General features: G+C 38.5%; 1 protein-coding gene across 4 annotated transcripts in view; it reads left to right on the forward strand.

Moving 5' to 3' along the window:
• The window catches only part of SP3 (Sp3 transcription factor), a 30,204-nt gene extending 28,105 nt beyond the window's left edge, over positions 1-2,099 (forward strand). For all 4 annotated transcript variants that reach the window (XM_015868441.2, XM_015868442.2, XM_015868443.2 and 1 more), the window contains one exon: positions 286-2,099. In XM_015868441.2, coding sequence (XP_015723927.1) covers positions 286-602 — 317 coding nt within the window. In that variant the 3' untranslated portion in view covers positions 603-2,099. The remainder of the gene's footprint in view (positions 1-285) is intronic.
• The last annotated feature ends 19,264 nt before the right edge of the window (positions 2,100-21,363 follow it).

Raw genomic sequence — 21,363 nt, forward strand, 5'->3', positions numbered from 1 at the left:
TTATTTTATTTTATTTTATTTTATTTTATTTTATTTTATTTTATTTTATTTTATTTTATTTTATTTTATTTTATTTTATTTTATTTTATTTTATTTTTCTCAAGCAGAAAGGAAAATGGAGGGCTGGATGTCCAGGGGGGTTTAATATAATTCAGGAAATTGAGGAAGAACACGTGATGGTGCATCATTCTGTATCTTATAGTTTCATGGTTAGAGCATCTGTTAGAGATACTGGAATGCAGTGTTCATATTTCTCCTTTTGTCTTCTTTTTTCTTGTGTGACAGGTGAGAAGAAATTTGTCTGTCCGGAATGTTCTAAACGCTTTATGAGAAGTGACCACCTTGCCAAACACATTAAAACACACCAGAATAAGAAAGGCATTCACTCTAGCAGTACAGTGCTGGCATCAGTAGAAGCAACATCTGATGATACTTTGATTACTGCAGGAGGAACAACACTTATCCTTGCAAATATTCAACAAGGTTCTGTTTCAGGAATAGGAACTGTTAATACATCTGGCACCAGCAATCAAGATATTCTTACCAACACTGAAATACCTTTACAGCTTGTCACAGTTTCGGGAAACGAGACAATGGAGTAAATATTACACAAGATACCTATTAATTGTGGTTATTTTTATACAGTAGTGAGAAGAATATTGTTCCTAAGTTCTTAGATATCTTTTTATTGATGTGCAGAAATTTTTGGATTGACAGTAACTTGGTTATACATGACACTGAAATGCCTTACTTTGTATGATATTCCATAGTATATTAAAATGGTAAAATTGCATGGGTTTTGTAGGTACTTTTGGAATCTAGAAGAGATGAAATTTTACCAAGTTATATTAAAAAAAACAAAACACAAAAAAACAAAAAAGAATTTAACGACGGAAATGGTAAAATGGTAGTCTAACCAAATGCATCAATCCTGTGTGGTTTAGTGTAAAAAAAAAGTAAAAAAAAAATGAGAACATGTTGGTATTTATCTATTGTAAGATAAAAGAAGTTGATGGGTGAAAAGAAATCATGTTATGATAAAAGAAATTTTGTAATTTTCTTGATGACTGGAATTTTTATTATGCATAACTGACAAATCAAGTTTCCAAGCAAATGTTACATAGTGTAGGCTTTACTTAGCTCATCAACTTGTCATTTTGAAGCTAATTATTTTAATTAGGTTAACTATGTACAATATTTTAAGCATTACTCTTGTAAGATTTTGAAAACTACATTTTAACATGGAGCTCTAGGGATAGTCACCTTTTAAATCCTATTGAAAAGCCATGTTTAAGATTTAATTTGCCAAAATGATGTCTTGTTGATATTCTTTCAATAACCAAGGTGGGCAATATAACCAATGTTAAAAAAACTTAAAATGCTTAAAAAAAAAAAAAAAAAAGAAAAAAAAAGTATGTATAGGTTGAGGCATTTGGGTGGTAAGGCAAATGTTAGTGAAGTAAATCCCTTCTCTTGAACATTGGAGGACCAAAAATAAGGTGTATTGCGTCTCAGCAGTGATTTATATCAAATCCTTTTCCAAAATCATCTGTCTGCCAGGGCCTTAAAAGCCATCATGTAAATTACCAGTAAAATATAACATATGCAAGTACAACGGAAAGATCACTTCCATATTGACAGTACTCCTAAACATATGGATATAGTCATAGTGAACTAGGGGTTTTATGAGGTTTTTATTTGTTTGTTGTTTAGTTTTTGGTTAGTCAATCTGCATTTAAATATCAGCCATCTTTCCTTTTTTGCTTCTTCCCTTAAAAATTGTATGTATCCAGTACATTTAACTGATAAACATATATGTTTTTTATTATGCTGAATTTTCTTTTTTTAATTACTGTTTATATTTTCGATTATAGAACAATGTACAAAATGAAGCTATATAGCCAGTCTATAAGTGCTATACCATTTTCCAAAAAATGTACAACAATAATTACTGCAGTTCACCTATTTACAAACATTTGGAAATCTGTTCATTTGTTACTCTTAAAACCACCTCAAATTTAAAGGCTACCTTATTGTACGTTTAAAGTGTATTATAACAGTGTGGTAGTTAATAAAACACTATTTTTTTTTTCTTTTGACTTGAGTTTACTGTTCTTCTTTGCTGACGGATAAGATGTGATTTCGTAACGTATCTTGATTGCCTGGGATATTTTCTATTTTCAGATGGTAGGAAATGGGTGGTGGGATGTAAGTTGGTGTTTCCTTTCCTTGTGGGTGCAGAGATGGTAAGGTGTCACCTCTTTCCAGTACATGAGTGCTCAGGCATTCCTGTACTATACTGGAGGTGCTGTGCTTGTTTATTTGTCATTGAGATGAGTAGAGTGTGAAGAAAATAGGGGGACCATCCTATAGAAATAGTAAGTTGCATTTAGATCCCACAATGCTTAAATACAAGAATACTTACAGATTTCATGATGAAATGTATATAAGAATTACAATGGCCTTTAGCTTAAAGCATGGGAAGAAATAGTAAGTACATGGGGAAAAAGCCTGCCAGCTTAAAAAAATGAGGCTGGAAGATTGAGGTGAAACTTTATGTTGGTGAAAGAAGGACCAGCAAGAACTGAGACAAAGAGATTAATTGTTGTATTGTGGTGCTTGAATAAAGGTATAAGGCTTGTATTTGTGACAAAAGAAGTCTGAAGTCTAAAGTCTAGGAGTATCAGACTGCCAGGGAACAGGCGAAGATCATTTAAGATAAGCCAGCTAGAGCTCAGCTGAGGAGACCTGGAAAATGTCATGAAAGGAAGATTTTCCGCATTTGCAGTTTACTGGAAGAAAAAATAAATGCCAATCTTTTGAGACTCAGAGAATCAGGATTTGACTGGTACAGGGAAAAGAGAGGTAATCACCATCAGTCCAGTCTTCTATTTAATAAAATGAGAGAGTGGAAATTGGTTGGGAAGGCAGAAGAGCAGCCATACAGGAGATGAGAGAGAGTTCTGCTTAAGCTTGCACTGTTCTGTTCCATGGATGCTGTGTATGTTCTTATGTCCTCTGAATCCACCTTGTTTAGGCAGGTGGAATGGGATTGGTTTCCAATAACTGTTTAGTTCACAGCGTGTTTTTGGTGGTGACAGTTTAGAAGAATATTTTGTTGCTACGTAGGTTTGAAAGGTAGAAGATTTGGAAGAAATAACTGGAAACATGTAGGTAAAATCTGATGGAAAGCCTACAGTAAAAGAGCCATCCTGCTAATGGCTTGTAGCCACGGTGTTTACATTCAGGAATGCTGCTGTGTTTCCACATGTTGCACGGTAAGGACTTTTGAAAGGTCTCTGCTCATCCCTGGCACCAAGGATGCCAGTCATGATACCATGGCAAAATTATGCCATATGTAGAAGACTTTCTGAGCTTATCTGTGAATCACAGTTCTTCATGTATTGCCATGTTTCTTGCTTGTTGGTAAAATCTATGCTGTTTTATGCACTTATTTTCTTAGGAGGATTTTGGTATAGGTTTTTGGTATGGTACTCTGTAGACAACCATAGTAGTCTAGTCTTAGTCTTTACATCACTGGTTGTTTTATCTCTTGAAGCTTGATGTAATTGTTAATTAAAAAGACCTTAGAACTGCTTCTGCAACAGCATGAGCTTGAAAGGCCTATAATTTCAATTTCAACAGCAGGGTATTCATTTTCAGTAAGTACAAGGTCTGGACATAGACTTGTTATAATCTAAGAATTTCTGGGCTTGTTCCTGAATGAAATAATGGTTGGGTCCTTGTTATTTACAAAGTACAACCAATTCTTGCAGAAAAGAAAAGGTTTTAATCATTGCTACTTACCAGGCCAAGAGGCGACGTGATTGTAGGGAGAATGAAACAACTGGTTTTAAAATACAGGCTTTTCTCTTGGAGGAGACTCAGAAGAGCTCTTCTTTCAGCTCCTCCAAACAGAAAACATCAGGTTTTGGTTTGAGGTGTTTTGAGATTCTGGAATCAGGACGAGCCTTCCCAGTGACTTCAGGAAAACTGGTATGTTTTCTAATAAGTTATTTATGCTAGTAGGGAGTGGGGGAACGGACATAACAGCCACCTGTCAAATAGTTATTAGCTTCTTTAAAAATGAATGAGCATACGGCTCTCTTTCCTCCAGCTTTCTACCATTGCCATCGCCACCAGAAGTGCAGAGTGCGCGTTAGTGAATAGCATGGAAGAGGCCGATGTGGCTGACTCAGATCTTCTCTGGCAGATTATCTGTTCTATAAAAAGGCAGTTGCCATTTGTTGCTCCAGAATTGCGGTTCAGTACGACTGCAGCACATTCTGGTACATTTTCCCTAAGATCCGTGTTTGTGGGACATGTGCTGGAATCATGGTCAGATGTGTAGGTGCTCTGTGCAGTATCAGGAATTGCTCCAAAAGGGATCAGCAGTTAAATGACTAAAATGTGACCACACCTTCCCAGCTGATGGGGTTTGTTTGTTTGTTTACTTGGTTGATGGTTTATTTGTTTTTACAGTTATTTCAAAGATTGAAGTAACTTACAACTGTGCTTTATTATTTACTTTGCACAGTGTCTCAGCCTTTGCGTTTGGAACTGAAGTATTTGTGGAACGTGTATAATTTATCTTAAAGTTTTCTGTATATGCATATGTGAAAAAGTGCAGTTATTTGTAGACTTTGTGTTTTGTGCCAGAAGCCAGAAAGGTCATTGACGGTTCACTGGGTGGTAGTTTTTGATCTGTCATGGTGATAGCTGGTGGCAAATTTTGTACACTGGCTCCTGTAGTTTATTGGTCTTTGGGACTTGAAATTGCCCATACAAGGGAAGTTCAAGGTTTGCATGCTTTGAAATCAATGAAAACAAAAAGCAAAGTCTGCAAACTAAATTAAATACAGCTGTTCTTCTCTGAACGCCTGTCAGACAAAGACCCTGTGCCACCTTCAGCATCGCTATTAGGAGTTGAATCCATATTGCACACTGGTGGGTACTGCTGGTTTGCGTCTGACTGAGCCTGTCAGGGTAAGTTGGGGTACGTATTCTCAAAGGCAAACGTTACCAAATGGGCGAAATAATGCTGTGGAAGTTGTCGGCAAGGAAACAGCCTTCTGCTCTCTGCTATGATTCCTTTCCAGCTGAAAAGGCCCACTTGGCATTGATTTTGAACTTAACATGAGATAGACACCACTAAGGGAAGTTCCAGAGCAAGACTCAGTGTTACAGCGTTCTCATCTCTTCTGAAAGGACTGGCAGCTTCAATCTTAGACATACTGGTGGCATGTCTACAGATAAAAAACTTGCTTCTCTCTCTATTTCTCCAGTCCTTCCACTTCTCCGAGCCTCTACTCTTTATGGTCATGTTCTTCATCTGTTTCAGAGGTGTTCAGCCTAAGCTGACTTGGCACTGNCCCCCCCCCCCAAAAAAAAAGTAGTTGAATGAGAATGGCTTTGCAATGACTGTAGGCTGCTAGATGACAGTAGTAAGCGACATTCTACCATAATTAATTAGTTTGGTAGGTGGCGTTGCATAATCCATCATCTTTCTCAAGAAAAGTTGGCCCATGAGAAGAAAAGAGCACTCAGATGGTTGATCTGGGCATGGACAAAATATGTTTACTTATTAAATTAATCCCTCATTTATATTCTCTCTGTCTAAGCTAGTGCATACATCATTAACACTACATAGGGAAGGTAGCTGAATACAAAATAATTTTACTGCTTTTATTCCTTGTAGGTTTTTGGGATAGTTAACATGTTTTTCCCCAGTACTACCAGAGTGTAGTTCTAGTGCCACGAATGATGTGAATGGGAGGCTTATCAGTGCAAAGCATGTCTCCTGAAATGTAAGAAGCCATTTCTTGTACTGCTAGCTTGGCTATGACCGACCACAAGGCTTTTCTCCAGTCCTTCCACTTCTCCGAGCCTCTACTCTTTATGGTCGTGTTTTTCATCTGTTTCAGAGGTGTTCAGCCTAAGCTGACTTGGCACTGCCTGCATCTCTTACTCTGTAAGCCTTGGATCACAGCAGGGACCTCTGCTATGGATTTAACATAAATAAGCATTCATTGTTTTGGTGTGGCTGAAGCAGGGCTGTATTGCAGTACTACATCTGTATTCCACATAAAGCTTTCCAGCATTTATGATGCTTTCAAAGCACTCCTTACTCCCTTTTGGTTCTTTGCTGCATTGTGTACTGCTTTTCCCCTTAAATGATTCTCCTGCCAGCTCGCTTGCCCCTTCAGATGGTACCACAAGCCACGACAGTGTGTGCTAGACTGAGGTTTGCCATACAAATGCATTATAGGTTGAGGACTTTTAGCCTCATGATAAGTCTGTATTACTGAAGGCTTTGACAATGTAAGAAGATAGATATGAATTAATGATTGAATTGTGGAATGTCACTTGAGAGGTGCCTTAGTTGAATCCCATCACTTCATTTTAAAGACAAGAACAGCAGGGTTTAGGACCTGGATTGAAAATTAAGCACCAGGTCCTGCTTCTGAGTAAAGGTCCAGGCCCTGTGGGGGGGACCCCACAGTCTAGTGTTAGGACAGGCTCTGTGGCCCACAGAGCCTCTTCCTTCCACCCTTTCCTCTGTAGGGGTGTTTGGGGTCCAGCAGGGGCTGAGAGCAGTGTGGGCTGGGTTTACAGGTATGTGGTGTCTGACATAGTTTTGGGGCCATGTGAGGGATGCTGCAGATGTGAGCACCGTCGCACGCAGGCCCAGATCTTCCTTTCTTAGCTGAACTCCCAGGGAGAAGAAAAAAAAAAAAAAAAAAAAGGAAGAGAAAGAAAAAAAAAAAAAGTCTATAATTCTGTGATTATTTATGCCAGAGTTTCTGCCTGAGATAACAGGATTTAGTAGTAATTTTGCCGTGTACATTCATAGATGGTTTTTTTCTAAATATAGTGTGTCCTAAATACATAATTATTTAACAACTTGAAATGCTTCCAAAGGAGCTACTCAAGTCTCTTCTATAAATAACACACCTTTTAAAAAGATATCAATACTTAAGACATTTCAGGACTTCTCTTGTATTTCCTTAAGGAAAAAGAAAAGAAGAAAAAAGAAAACCACGATCTCCCCCATTTGATATTTATATGAAGGATTAAAATAGCAGGACCTGGCATATTTTACTGCTTTTTCCTCTCAGTGTGCATGATACCAGGTATCAGTACAGAAGTGGCTTCACTCTGGCTTCAGGATCAGTTACAGGGGGTGAACTGTCACCTCCCAGCCTCAGCCCTCTCACTGCCTCTCCATAGTTCTCCATGTTTCTGAGAAGCCTCTTGGCCCTCTTGCCTTCTCGAATAAGAGCAGCAGGTGCCTCCTGTCTGTCAGCCTCGTTTATCTGTGGTAGACAGAAAGCTTTGGGGTAAAAGCGGTCAAAGCTTTGTTCTCATCTGTGTGTAAGAGGCCAGGTGTGAAAACAAATTGAAAAGGGAGCCAGGAATTAGCTGTGGTCCAACATCACTGTGAGCAGCCTTTACCTCTGTGAGGTTAAATAAGGTAGAAGAGCTATTTCTGGATAGCTGTGTTCAGTCACTGCATAGGTTTTAAAAGCAGCACAAAGTTAGATTACCCAGTCTTTATAACTTCATACCGTAAAGCCTACACAAGTAAGCAAAACCATAATTTTCATTAAAAAGTGTAATTAAATATGTGCACTCATAATTTATTGATGGCAAACAAGTTTTATGTTTTCATTAAGGAGTTTGGCTCACATCTACGTTTATGACAGTAGTAAGGGATTTACATAGCAAAGCTCCCTTTAGTGTTAGACTATGGAAGCGTTGAATGAAACTTTGTTATTATGAGCAAGGGCTCTAAATTGTGTCCTGGTGGTCATAACCTTTTCCATAGCTTAGAAACAGGCTGGTTTTCAAGTTCAGCACCAGGTATGTTAGGAAAGGATGGTAGATTATGGAGTCAGAGCATGTAAACAATCGTGAAACATTACATTGCATTTAAAAAATAATTATAAAGTTACCTAATTTAAAAACAAACAAAAAAAACAAAAAAACCCTCACATTTGACATATTGAATGTAAACACTTTGCAGGCTGAACGCTTAAGGACCGGTGAACGCATGCATAATGTGATTTGTGCATTGTTAGTACATATTAGTGATCCTTGCGATTTGAAATGACATTTCCTTTTGAGTATAATTTAACCTGTGCTTAATCTAAGGGGCACTTGAAGCAGCAACAGCTGGATAAGACCATTGAAGCCAAAAGTTTTCTGCTCTTTTCTTGCTTTGTGTTTGGCAGCACAGCTTGCAGTCTGTCAATTGAGTGTGTGCTGAAGAGACTGCATAGCAGATGAGCAAAGTGTGGTCCTGTCAAGCCAAGACTTCAGAAACAGTCTGACACACAGGTACAGTATTTGATGCTCACTGAGCTTATAAAAGAGATCTTGTGTCTTTTGATTTATCTTTGTATATGTAAATCTACCAAGGCCATGAAATATTACTCCTTGTTATGATGGATTTACACTTCTTGGAACGTGAAAACCGTGCATTCTAAGGAAGATGAGGGTAGTGAAAAGGTCCAAATTTGGTTATAGGTATGTGAACTAGGAGACCGTGCTCTCCTGCTTCTAATCAGCGAGCTAAGCATAAATGTTTGCATGAAATAGTTAAACTTGCATGTATCTACTCACTTCAAAGTTTTTCTCCATTTCAAGAAAACCTACAGAAAGTCTCCCAATGGCAGCCTTAAACACCCATCCAGTTATTTGGTTTTAGTTTAAGGATTATAGGGTTTTCTTTCCCCAAGGAATTTTGTCTTCATTGATGTTCAGAGGATACAGAATTTCATTCAGGGTGTTAATTTGAGACAGCTGTTTTAATGGGAAATGTCTTCTACATCTGAGTCAGAAGCAGACAGCTTCTGTCAGCTCTCTCTGAGTCCATCTTGACACTTTTTCTCGCTCGATCCCTTCTCTTTTTATCTCTCTGGAATCCATTCTTCTGTCTTCAGTCTCTGATACAGCAGGTACAAATTATATATATTTTTATCCTTCCTGTGCATACCTAAGTTCTCTGAAATAAAAAATGTTGTGCAATAATTTATTGATTTTGCACCAGTCCTCCTACTATAGTTTGTGTTACTGTTATTTAGAACTTCACCAAATCCTACAAGAGCCGTGTCTTCCATTTTAAAGGCTGTTGAACATAAAAATAATGACATGATCGTGGCAGCCCACAGCATCTTTGAGAATGTTGTGGTTTAAAGACTGTAGTTCACACTGCTGAAAACCTGAATATCACCTGTAACAGATCACAAGCTCTCTTAGGCAAAGCTTGGCTCTCAGAGTACTCAGTCATTGGAATGGCCATTGATTTGGATGTTTGCCTGTGAGTAGATGGCTGCAAACTTTATGGTTGGAAATGCACCTTTAGAATAGAAAAAAGATGAGTAGAGGACTACAGGCTGCAAATAGAGCCTGATGAAACAAAGTGGGAGCTAGCAGCTTAAAAAACTGCTAATTGCTGTGGAAGAATGGCACTATTTCTGAAATGATGGAAGCACAGTTAGAAATACAGCAGGCAAATAACAGATTTAGTAGTGCTCATGGAAATGTGTAGCTGAAATAGAGGCTTCTGTACCCACACTGAAGAGAATAAAAAATCAGGAAATTGCACAGTTATAATGAAATTCTTTGAGTTCCTTATAGATTCATCTCAGTTTTTTTCCGACTATTTTATACTCAGCTTGGCCTTGCTGGAAAGAGGTTAAATAGTGTGGTCAGCCCACACATCTATTATGGATGTTCAGGTAGACTGTGGTGGAGATGATGTGCAAAGGTCTTTTAACTAAACATTTTTTAGGACATAACAGAAGAGACTTGGAAAGAAAAGGCGGAGCTACCTGAAAAATAAGGTGTCTTTAGAGAACACTGATGGGTGTTTATGAAATATGATGAGATAAAAATGTAGCAGCTTTGTCTGTGGCAGGGAAAATGGAGAAAAGAAGCTGATGGAAACAAATTACTGGATGAAATAATAATAAAAAAAATATTTGGCAAAGCAGCAGAGGCACACAGACTCTAAAAGAACCCCCAAGCAGCTTACTATCCTTAGAGGCCAATTAAACCCGAATCAGTCAGGAAAGACAGAAAGGGCCCTCCTTGGGCTTAATGAAAATTTATATCACGAAAAATAAAGCCTGGAGATTATTGGCATATCAGGCATACAGTGCTAATAGAAACAAGCTAGTTTGGCTATTAATGATACCAGCGTGGTATTTACATTTAAAACAAAATACATTTGTAAGGTCTTTGAAGATTTTCTGTGTCCATCTGTATATTAATAAAAAATCAGCTCCAGCTGACTAAATAATATATGTAATGAAGCAAATATGCCCCTAGGTTCCAGCTGCCCAAATCACCATTTGAAGCCATTTGAATAAGAAAAATAAAATAATAGAAAATATATTCAGAAAATTGCCAGCTAACTCAGAGAGCAGATCTTCTGGGTACCTCTAGGTGCCTTACTTAGCACCTTTTAAAGACCAGATTCTGCTCTTGGGAGTTGAGACAGTGATTTTCTGGAACGTGGTAAAGCAACTCTGTTAAACTTCATTGTTGAACAGTATATTGGTAGGATGTGTCACCATAAGCTGCCTGATTGTATGGTCAGCAGTTGTTCAAGAAGATAAGCAGATACAGTTATGTCTCTTGCTCTGTATCCCTATGCCTCAGACTTGCACCCATTTTATGAATCTGGCAATTTAAGATCGCTTTATGAGCATATCAAGTTTAGTAAAGAAGAAGTTTGTAATTCAGGGTTTAAATCAATGCTTCTGGAGTTCTCCCGTGGAAGAGAAAACAATGTTAGGTTTTTCAAATGAGGCATATTCCAAAACTCCATGCAAGTGCCATCTTAACTTAATTGGAAATACACTGGTGTCATTTTCCAATATGTGTGTACACGTGCATATATATGTATATGTATGTTTGTATGTTTGTTTAAAAATATATTTTGAGTAGCAAGGATTAATCTCGTTCTCTAAGAGATAAATTAGAAAGGACAATGCTAAAAACACTATTATCATTTATTTTTATGTTAGAATTAAAATACCAAATGGGTACTGTCTGTCTGTTTCCTTTTGCTCTGTGGTCTTCATGGATCACCTCAGGCCTTCTCTAGAGATGCATGGCGAGTGTGACATGAAATCACCTGTGCAGCAGAAATCTTAGTCATGGCCTGAAGCAGTGATTGAGCACCTGGTGGGAAGGCAGGACCAACCCAAGGGAGCTCAGGTGTAAGCAATGCCCCTGAGTGACTGGAAGGGGTGCAGCCAGGATCCAGCCCTTCCCAGACCTCATTTTGGGGTTGGCAGTGGAGGCAAGGGTATCTTGCTGGAGTTCCCTGCGTGCCTGAAGCCTTCTGAAGGTAAGCAGCTTTTTAAATTTTATTTTATTTTATTTTATTTTTTCCTTCTTCTTTTTCCTTTATTTCTTTGCTCACAGCTGTTGTGTTTGAGCAAGTCCTGAGTTGCTGAAGCCCAGGACTTTGATACTCTGCTGTTATTGCAGCACTTTCCATCATGTTACAGCATTGCACCTAGGAAAAGTGAAGGTGAGTCAGAGTACTTTAAGTACTTTTAAATACTTTAGCTCTGTGTGGGGATACAAGGGTTAAGGCCTGGGACTGCAGAACAGCTGGAATATGTTAGGTTTCCAGGAAGGCAGCTGGAGAGGGAGTGTGAACTGCCAGCAGGTGGCTGGGAATGGCTGAATAACTCAGTGGTGGGACTGGAGGAGTGCTCTGTCTCTTACTGTGGTGACTTGACTAATTTCAGCAAAAGCCTGTTTTTCTTTGTGACATCAGACTTTTATCAAAGTTTGTTACAGTAAATGTAGTGTTTCCTTTGAATGTAAGGCTCTGGATCAGCTCAGTGGTTGTTTTGACTCTTTTCTCTTTGTTTGTTTGTTTTTGCAAGATCTCTTAAAGCTTTACCTTGTTATTTCTCTGATGAGAAGGAAAAACTGATTGAGTGTTAGACAGGCTTTTTGTGAGACACTGATGTGTACTTTGGAATGTCCACAATCAAGGTGATGCTGTTTCATTAAGAAAGGATGTAAGCAGGCACGTGTAGAAAGAAAGGCTGGGTGGGGTTTTTCTCCCTTCTACAGTAAGGGAAGTTAAGCTGACAAAGACAGCTGCTCTTACAACAGCTGTACTTTGCTGTGGTCTGTGGTGCTTTTCTCTGTTCTAAGGAGTCCTAGTCTTTCAGAGGGCTTTACTTTGGTTGGTGCCAAGAGGCCATCCGTGGCCCTCAGAATTTGCATAGTGTAAGATGAGAGGTGACAGATGGACACAGATAGGGGAGCAGAAAGACATGAGACAACATGGTCTGGGAGCACAGCAGTTTTTTCAGCTTTTCATTGGCTTAGTGGTAGAGGACAGTTCGAAGGAAGAATTTGAAGTGTACTAAACAGATACTCCTCCCCAGCTTGAGGTGCAGTGTAGAGTAAAGCTATTTGACCATCTAACATGGTCCAAGTTTAGCAGAATTGGAAGAAACGCACTGGAATAACCAAGTTGTGAGATGATGAGAGCCTGGAGACTTCTCAATATGCATAGATGGGAAAACTTTGTCTTGTGCTCTGTGCTGCAACGCTGTTTCCACATTGTTTTATTTTGTTGTCTTTCTTGCTGGCACCCAGTAGGATGTAGAATGTTCAGATTTGTACTGAGGCTCCGTGTTTATGAGTTGTTTTGTTAACAATAAAGCCACATTTCAAAAACAGATTTCTGTTCTTGTAAATGGACAAAAGAACCATCTGGGATCTTAGAAAACTCTGTAAGAGAAAATACAGTTAAGAGTTGCTATTTATTTTCATTACTACTAGCTCTTCCCTCCTGCCCCCCCCCAACCAGGATGCAATCCATTTCATCTATGTTACAGTAGTGAAGCTGTATGAATCCAGTTGATACCCTGGTTACCTAATATTTTAGGAAAGGTTTCAGCACGGAGTGCTTTCTAAGAGAAAAACAAGCAATGCTGACCTGTTACAAAATAATATTGGTAAATATTAAAACAATAAGTTTCTTGGCATTTCTGATGAAGGAAAATACTGCTTTAAACTAGTGTATTGATAATGACCTGGCAGTCTACACCAGAGTTTCATGACAGTAAGGTAATAAACTCTGACATGGATAAATTGTCACAATTTGCTCAGAAGAAATCCCTGTCCAATTACCTTTTTGATGAGGGTGGTGCATTTGGTTGCAGCATTAGTTTTGTTGTGTGAGATGACTGTTATGTTCTGAGAAGCTTTTTAGTTGTTTTTTTTCCCACCTGCTAGTATACTGATCTTATGTCACTGGACAAGGAAATATTCTTAACAATAAAAGCTGGATTTCATATTGGAGGTATCATTTTCCGTTTTTAATTCTTTATCTGTGGCAGCACAAATGAAAGTAATTGTGGGTCATGATGACTGGTGCAGCGGGATCTGTATTACCAACACATTTGAGCTGGATAGGATCCAGCACAGAAACTATGTACATACACATGACTTGGGTTTAATATGGAAATATTTGTGGGAGTCCTGGTAGCAAGGACCTCTGAAATATTTCTCCTAAACTGTTCAGAGTGTCTGCAAAAGATAATTGCTTTCACTGTAGTTTGGCTGTGTTCTCACTGATGTCTCAGCAGATGTCTGTCATGTGGCTGACTGCCACCCATCTCCCAGAGCAGCATGGATGAGTCCCAGCACTTCTTTCTCAGATTCATCCATCTCCTTGAGCCTCTCAAATTGGGAATCAAAGTGGCTGGGCAGTGGAGCCACATCAGCATTTTTTGTGTTGCTGGCAACAAAACTCAGTCTGCTTGACTCATTTTTTTGATAGCTTGATTGCATCTGATTAAATCTTTACGTTAGGGTTTCACTGAACATCCATAAACTCAGTGTGTGAAAAATGAGGCTGTGTCTGTTTATCTCAGGTTTTTGTGAGCAGCATTACGTGAAATAAGAATGATGTGAAATGCATACTTTATTGATTGTGCTCCTGAACTGAATCTGTTTAATATTCTTATCACTTTTAAAAAGAACAAAGTTATGGAAGCTCATGAAAATAGTAGGAATCACATTACTTCATCATTTGAAAATAATGAAAAAAATAAAGAAGAAGGTTTTTTTTAATATATATATTGTACTAATTTGGAAAGCAGTAACACATTTCTGATCGTATATTAAGATTAATTGTGCGTTTTTATACTGCCAATAAACATTTCAGATTTCTTTCTCAGAAACGTAAGTGATCATATTTATGGGGTGTAACTTAGAAAAATGTCTTGTTTGTCCATACTTTTTTTTTTTTTTTTGTCAATATCAGGAGCTCAAGATACTGACCGCTTTCTTTGTCCTTTAAGTGTTACATTGCCACTGAAACTTCCCACCACTGAACATTTCCCTGATCCCCTTTTCTGTGCCATCTGTCTGATCTGGCCTCTTTCCAAACAATGCTGCTTTCCCAATAGATCTGTACTGGAACGAGAGTTTTCGGTAGGGTTAAGACAATCTACATCATCTTCAGTCCTTTCTTAAGTAATGAATACAAATACTTTCCAGCCACATACACATGCAGTTTATAGGCTCTGAATGCACACCAAGAAAATTCTGTCAAACTCTGACTCATGCTCTGCTTTGTTGAAAAAACAGCTCCTAAAAATATCTGTATTTCCTGTTACTATGTTCTGTGTTAGTTTATTTTGACTATATTACAATATCTGTATGTTCTTGCAGAGTGGATGCTCTGTAATCTGGTTTACTGGTTTAAAAAAATATCAAGTTCTAGGTTATACGTGACGTTGCAGAAGTGCTAATTCAGCAGTTTAGGAATAGATGCCTTATCTTAGAAGAAGTTCAACTTGAAATGTCTTAGGAAAGATAATGTATTTTAGAAGCTGAGCACTTAACCGTGTGCCATTTAATGGGCTGTTACGTTGCCCACGAAATCACTAATCTCTTCTTGACCTATATCTCAACAATTTTAGATTTATTTAAATTATATATTGTGATCGTAATATCGCTTTTGATACAGCATCTTATCTAAGGAGATAAACATAGAAAATATATCCCATATATCTAAGGAAATGCAGTGCATCATTAAAAATACATATGAAAAAGCATTGTATTTTTATGTGCGCATGTGCATTAACTGTTAAAAAGGTGGAGAGGTCTCGTTTTCCCCTTCTTACTTTATGCTAGAATCACTTTCATGCCAGTAATTAAATAGTGCGTTTTATAGTGAGCAATTGTAATAAAAACCCATCAGACACTGACAACTTCCTTTAAGAGCAGCATGTTAGATTATATCCTGAACTATGTAGATCATCTCTGAACAGTGATAGAATTTATAGTTGAAGAATTAACTCTTTGTGTCCCAGAACATCTCACACACAGTCTTTTGCCTTTTGTTTGTGGTTGTATGAGCTCACATGTTTAAGGAAGAGCACTACTCTTTTGGAGGGGAAGGGGGGAACAACTAGTGTGTTATGTTACACGTGGTCCTAGGTACAAAGAGTTCAGTTGAGTGGATGAAAATCACAAATGAGTTTGTGGCTCTCAGGATCTGTTGCTGTTTCAGTTGCTCCCAAATTCTTGACTAGGAGCTTGCAACAGCTGTCTTCTCAGGCAGGGTTAGCTCTGAATGCTGTGCACAGTGAGCAGCATGTTCGGAGTACAGCTGTAGTTTGAAGATGCCTATGGAGGATACACCAAAGTTCTCTGTGCTAAGTCTTCCCTAGGCTATAATTTCAAGACTTGTATTTCAGAAAGCCCTTTCCCAGTGTCCTGGAAGTACAGAGGTGTTGCATTAGGGTTTGTTTAGTCCATTCTAAATTGCAGAAATAGTGCTTTTAGAGTATGTTTGTCTGACCTGTGCTGATATCTGGAAGAGCAGTTGGGGAGTGGTAGAAGGGGAGCCACGAGTGGCTGAAATCAAGGCAACTGAAGACAGTTTCACTCCAAAAGCAGAAATGATCAATAAAACTTGTATGTTAAATAGCTTCCTACCAAGTCCCTGCCTTGATAAGAGCTTTCCCAGGGGAAGCAGAAAATAATCAACAGAAGGTATATTTCCTGCAGCAGAGTAAATTTGTGTAACAAGGAAGTTTTTCCTCTTCATTTGGACATCAATATATTCAGTACAAAAAACACTGTATATTTTATTAATTTTCCCAGTGCTGCTGTGAGTTACTAATGTGCTCTCTGGAAGAGTTCTTTCCCCTGTGATCAGCATTCTGTGTAACCTGCTTGAATTGTATCTGGATTCCATTTTGTGCCATTATAATATTCAGTTACTGCATTATCATTAATGAACATACACTCAATGCCTAACTCATAGTGTGGGGTATGGTTTTACAACGTTTATATTTATTACTCGGGAAAACTATTTGGGGGAAAAAAAACCCACACAGTTGAACTTAGATGAAAATGAATACGTTCTCATGTTAATTCTACCAGCTTCCTCTTAAGGAATTTACAAGTATGAAAATGGAGTCTGCTCATTGCACTGAAGTTTGCCCAAAGGCTGGGAAGCAGCTGAACTACTGGGTAGTATTAATATCTTGTTTTTACTGTGAAACAGATGTATGTTGCCAGATCTTTTTCTGGTGGTTAATAAAAGAAAAAAAGTCTTATTGTGTTTTAGCAGGCTAGATATAAATAGTGTGTGATAGATTCCAAACTTCAGCTGACAACTTTGCTGTCAATGCTTGTGAAATGGGTATTAGGCTTTAAAAGAGGTTCAATGTTATTTAATTACCTAAAAGGGTTCAGAAAATGGTCTCGTTGACCAGAGTGTGGAACTGAAATAGTACGGGTCTGTTATGTAAAGTATGTTGTTCTGCAAGAAGCTGTAGGTTTTGGATTAGCACTGTTGACTTTGAGCCATGATCCTGAAGATGCGTAACTTAATTCCTAGAAATAGGCTTATGCATGGGCTTTAGTTGAAAGTGTATTTGGGAGATTTGGGTAAATATGTTTGGAGGGGCAGAAATGTGGTTCACAATACTGGTAACGTACAAAATATTTACCAGTGCCAGTTGCTTCTGTAGACCCTTAGCTTCCAAAGTAGTTTTAGAACAGATTAGCCTGCAGCACTGGATTTATCATATTCTAATGTTTATGGCACTGCTTAGGCCATCATTGCACCAAATTCCAAGGGGAAGTTGTAGCTGGGGGACTGTTGCTGCCAGTGAGTCACATCTTTGCCTCTGCAAACCTTGGTAAGTATCGCTTGTTCCATGAGTCTGACTGCTCCATGAGAAACTACTCTCTGTATGCAGGCTGTACTTGCACTAGAAGATATAGTATACGGTAGCTATGATAATAGCTGTCATCTAGGAATGAATCTGTGATGGAAGTCTAGCCTGATCTTGCTGCCCTGTTCTTTTGTTTCCCATACAAGCATCAGTGCTGTGGAAGCTCTTGTAGAACATGGTTGCAGCATGGTCTACAGCCCCTCTTCCTCCTGTGCTCATTGTTGCCTTTCCACAGCTGAGCTCAGTATGGGTTCATCAGTCTGAGTTGCTTCAGAAAAGCTTGGCCGTACCTCTTAAAATCATAAAATTGGGGTCATACCAAATGCTGTACCTTTCAGGTATGAATGAAGAAGGGACTTCACAATCAGCTGGACCACTTGGAGAAGCCGAGGCTCAGCATGTGGGAGGGAGGTCAGTGTGTTAAGTATTTTCCCCCATTTAGAGTGACCATGCTGGCTCATGTTTTGAAATGGTGTAGAAGAGGAGCTCTCTCCTGACCTCCAATCCAGACCCACACAAAAAAATCTGTTGAATAGCAAGGGCAGCAGCAGAAGCTGGCTGTGCTACCCTTGCACTATGCAGACATCTGAAAATTTCACGCTTCTGTGAGCAGATTCTCCAAAGGGCTGAATTTGGCTGTAAACCTCTCACAGAATACTTCCATTCCTCCTGTGCTTTTCTGGGGGCACGCTGTTAATGGGACTTGGTGTGAAGACATCGCAAGACGCAAACTAAATAAAATATCTGAACAACAGGAGGGGGCAGGCTTAAACTGATAAAAAGTGAGACAAACTAGCTGTAAACCTGGAAATGCTGTTCTCAGCTCCTAGTGTGTGCAGGAAATGCAGCACATACGGCACAGAGAATCACCTGGAGCTAGGCCTCTTTGTTGCACCTTGGCACAGGAGCAAAGCAGAGATGCAGATGTTAACCCTCAGTTGTCTTGTAAGGATTGGATTAATTCAATCCTGATATGTGGCTTCCAGATTACAAATACAAGATGTTAAAAATAGAATCATTACTAAATGCTCTTTGCTGTATTTAAGTGTAGGTAACAGTGCATTTTTGTTGATTTAAAAGCTTTCAGTATCATTCTCTCTAATGTTCAAGAGGAAATGTGGATGAATTTAATTGTACCTTCTGGAAGCATTTGATTCTAACAGCGTTAGTGATGCTCTTTGGAAAAGCTGTTTCTGATAGGCTTCGAAGTGAGCTTCTTAGTGTGCCTTAGAATCATTAATGAATTACAGAGGCTTTAGATAAAGACAGTGCAAGTATGGCACCATATCATTATGCAGGGGAGTAAAGTATGAAGATGTAAATATTTGCTACATTGACCTGGATTGTTCCTGATTTCATTGTTCCCGGTGTACTAGTCAGGAAAAGGATCTTTGAACAACTGGCACCACCCTGAACTTTGACTCAAAGCTGGCAAATGATTTTCTCAGAAAAAAATGAAAGCAAGTTGAAAAGTGAAGAGGAACATCTGATACTGAGTATTTAACAACATTTATTTTTTGGGAAAGAAAAATTGGTCTTTGAGAATTTAAAAACAAAAAGATTTCTGAGGTTTGGGGTTTTTGGCGTGACGTTTTTCATTTATTTAGGGGGAAAAAAAGGATAAAGAATCTTCTGAATGAAATAAAATACTGAAATAAAATACATCCATATTTTTTTAATTCAAGAGACCCTCCTCGGAGCTCAGAATGCTGCTGTTTCTGCCTCCCTTCCTGCTCCAAATGTGTGTGTGTGTGTGTCCACCACCGATCTCCTTGACACCAACAAGTATGTGCACTGGCTGTCTCAGTAATGCGCATACATCTCTGGGCAGTTTTGTGATGGCCATTTTGTCTTGTACTGTCACCAGTGAGAAGAGACTAACCCTGCTCTCTCTTTAAACACCTTTCAGGTATTGAAAGAGTGCAGTAAGGTCTCTTCTCAGCTTCCTTTTCTCCAGACTAAACAGCCCCAGACTAAGAAAGCAAGGATTTTTTGGCTGTAATTAGCAGTAGTTGGGGAGTCAGGCTTTACTTTTGAAAAGAGTTTGTTTTCAACAGTTGTAATTTGGTTAACTTTGTTGCTGCAAAATTAGATCTAGTGCATTGAAATAGATTTCAGTGCACTTATCAGGGGAGATGAACATTCAACTGTCAGCCCGTGAGACAGGCTATCCTGCCTGAGCAGGCTGATTTTAACCAACACAACTTCTGTGCTTTGCTCTGTGTAGAAAGCAACTTCAGTCTAAAAGCTCTATAGCTGTTTAAGCGCTTCTCTTTTCCTGAGCTTATATGTACTGTGACAATATGGAGTTTTCGGACCAAAGCTACCTTGCATGTGACTGCCCTGGAGCAGAAAGCAGAACTTGTATGTGGAAATCAAAACAATTGGATTTTCATAGAAGGCTTTTCAGCAAGGACTTAAATTCTTGAGCCTGACCCCACTGCTGTGGTCTCTCTTCTGTGGCTGCACTGGGTTCATGACCTGGTGCCAGTAATCCTTGTTCTGGAGGGATGGAGTCACTACATTAGAGATTTGTATTCAACAGTATCCAGCTTTTAATTTTGTATTTTAATTGCAATTAGTTTTATAAATGTATTGGGGACCACATAAACTAGAGAAATGAAGTCACCAAACAGAGCGTTTCATAGGTGAAAGAGGATAAAGCAGCATTGCCTCAAACTCTCTGTTGCTTCTTAAAGCTTTTTCATACCAGGTAGTGACCGCATTTGGAGAAAATAGTTAGGGAGTAAGATAGGGAGGATGTTCACTTTGGAAGATCAGTGTGTGAGTGATGAATTTCATGGGAGTGGGAGAGGAAACTTGTGAAAGCACAGTGTATTGAATTAGAACAGGTTGGTTAATGCAAACATTACAACATTTTCACAGTGTTCTTCCTGCACAGGGATCTCTTAAATGCAATGCATCATATTTTACGAAGACATGTGTCTTTCTTTGTTTTCAGTTTGCTTTACATATGAAAGTTGTTTGACGTTGTTAACTAATAGCACTAAGGAAGATCAAAATTTCAAACAAATGTAGAATAGAGTTTGTGTGGCTTACATCAATCAGCCATTATCAATGCGCTTTGGGATTTGGTGGTTTTGGTTTCAATTTACATTTGGATTAACATCTTGTGGACTGGATATCCAATAATATGTTGAAGTTGTAGACCATACCTGTACCTTATGACAGTGCTGGAAGTTGGGGCACCTTTAATTTCCATGAACTATGTAGCAAAGCTCTTGCTGAACTTAGTAGGAGGAAGAGGAAGGCTCGCTTAATGGTTCTTGTCAAGCTCAGTGAGATTCTGAAATGATCTGTGTCATTCTGAATTGCTTTGGTTTCTAACATATGGAGTGATCTGTAAGCAGAGGAGAGGAAGTGGACTGTTTATTTAACACGAGGATGCCAACATATAGACAGCATACTGCAAGTGCAGAACTGGCCTTTTGCACTGACAAACAAACTATTCTTTCTTTTGACTCTTCCTTTTTAACTTTCTGGTTTTGTTTTTCACTCATGTGAAACTGCAAATATATAAACAGCTTTCTAATTATGGGGTGCATCAATGCTAACAGTAAATTAAGTATTGACATGAAGGGCAAATTGTTTAATTGTAGACAAGAATATCTAAACTCTTTTAAATTATTTCCTCTCTGACTATCCGTGAGTAGGGCCTGGCAGATAAATTCTACTAATTCACTTTCACAGACAGTAACTTTTTAGTTCTTCTGCTGAGAAGTCGAGGGGAGAATAACAACTTTTACTGTCTGCTGTCACTATCTTTGATGTATTTCACTGTAAGTGAATTATTGAGAGTTCTGTAAAATCTGGAATTATTTTCTTAAAACCAGAATCCCTCCTCAAGGAGAAGATTAGTGCAGTTTTCTAACATTGTCTTGCCTGGCATTTTTCTTCTGATTATCTCAGCATAAGAAGACATGCAGGAGATAAAGGGTAAAAGGTTTATGCCCCAGATAATGCTAACACACCTATTTCATTCTATACCAGAATATGCCATGCATTTATTCTTTTAAATAATAATAATAATAAATCTGGACCTCTCTGTTCTTTCAGGGTTAATTCAAGTTTATGAATGTATGTGTGCCCTGTTTTT

This window comes from Coturnix japonica, chromosome 7 (assembly GCF_001577835.2).
Source record: "Coturnix japonica isolate 7356 chromosome 7, Coturnix japonica 2.1, whole genome shotgun sequence".
Taxonomy (NCBI): Eukaryota; Metazoa; Chordata; class Aves; order Galliformes; family Phasianidae; genus Coturnix; species Coturnix japonica.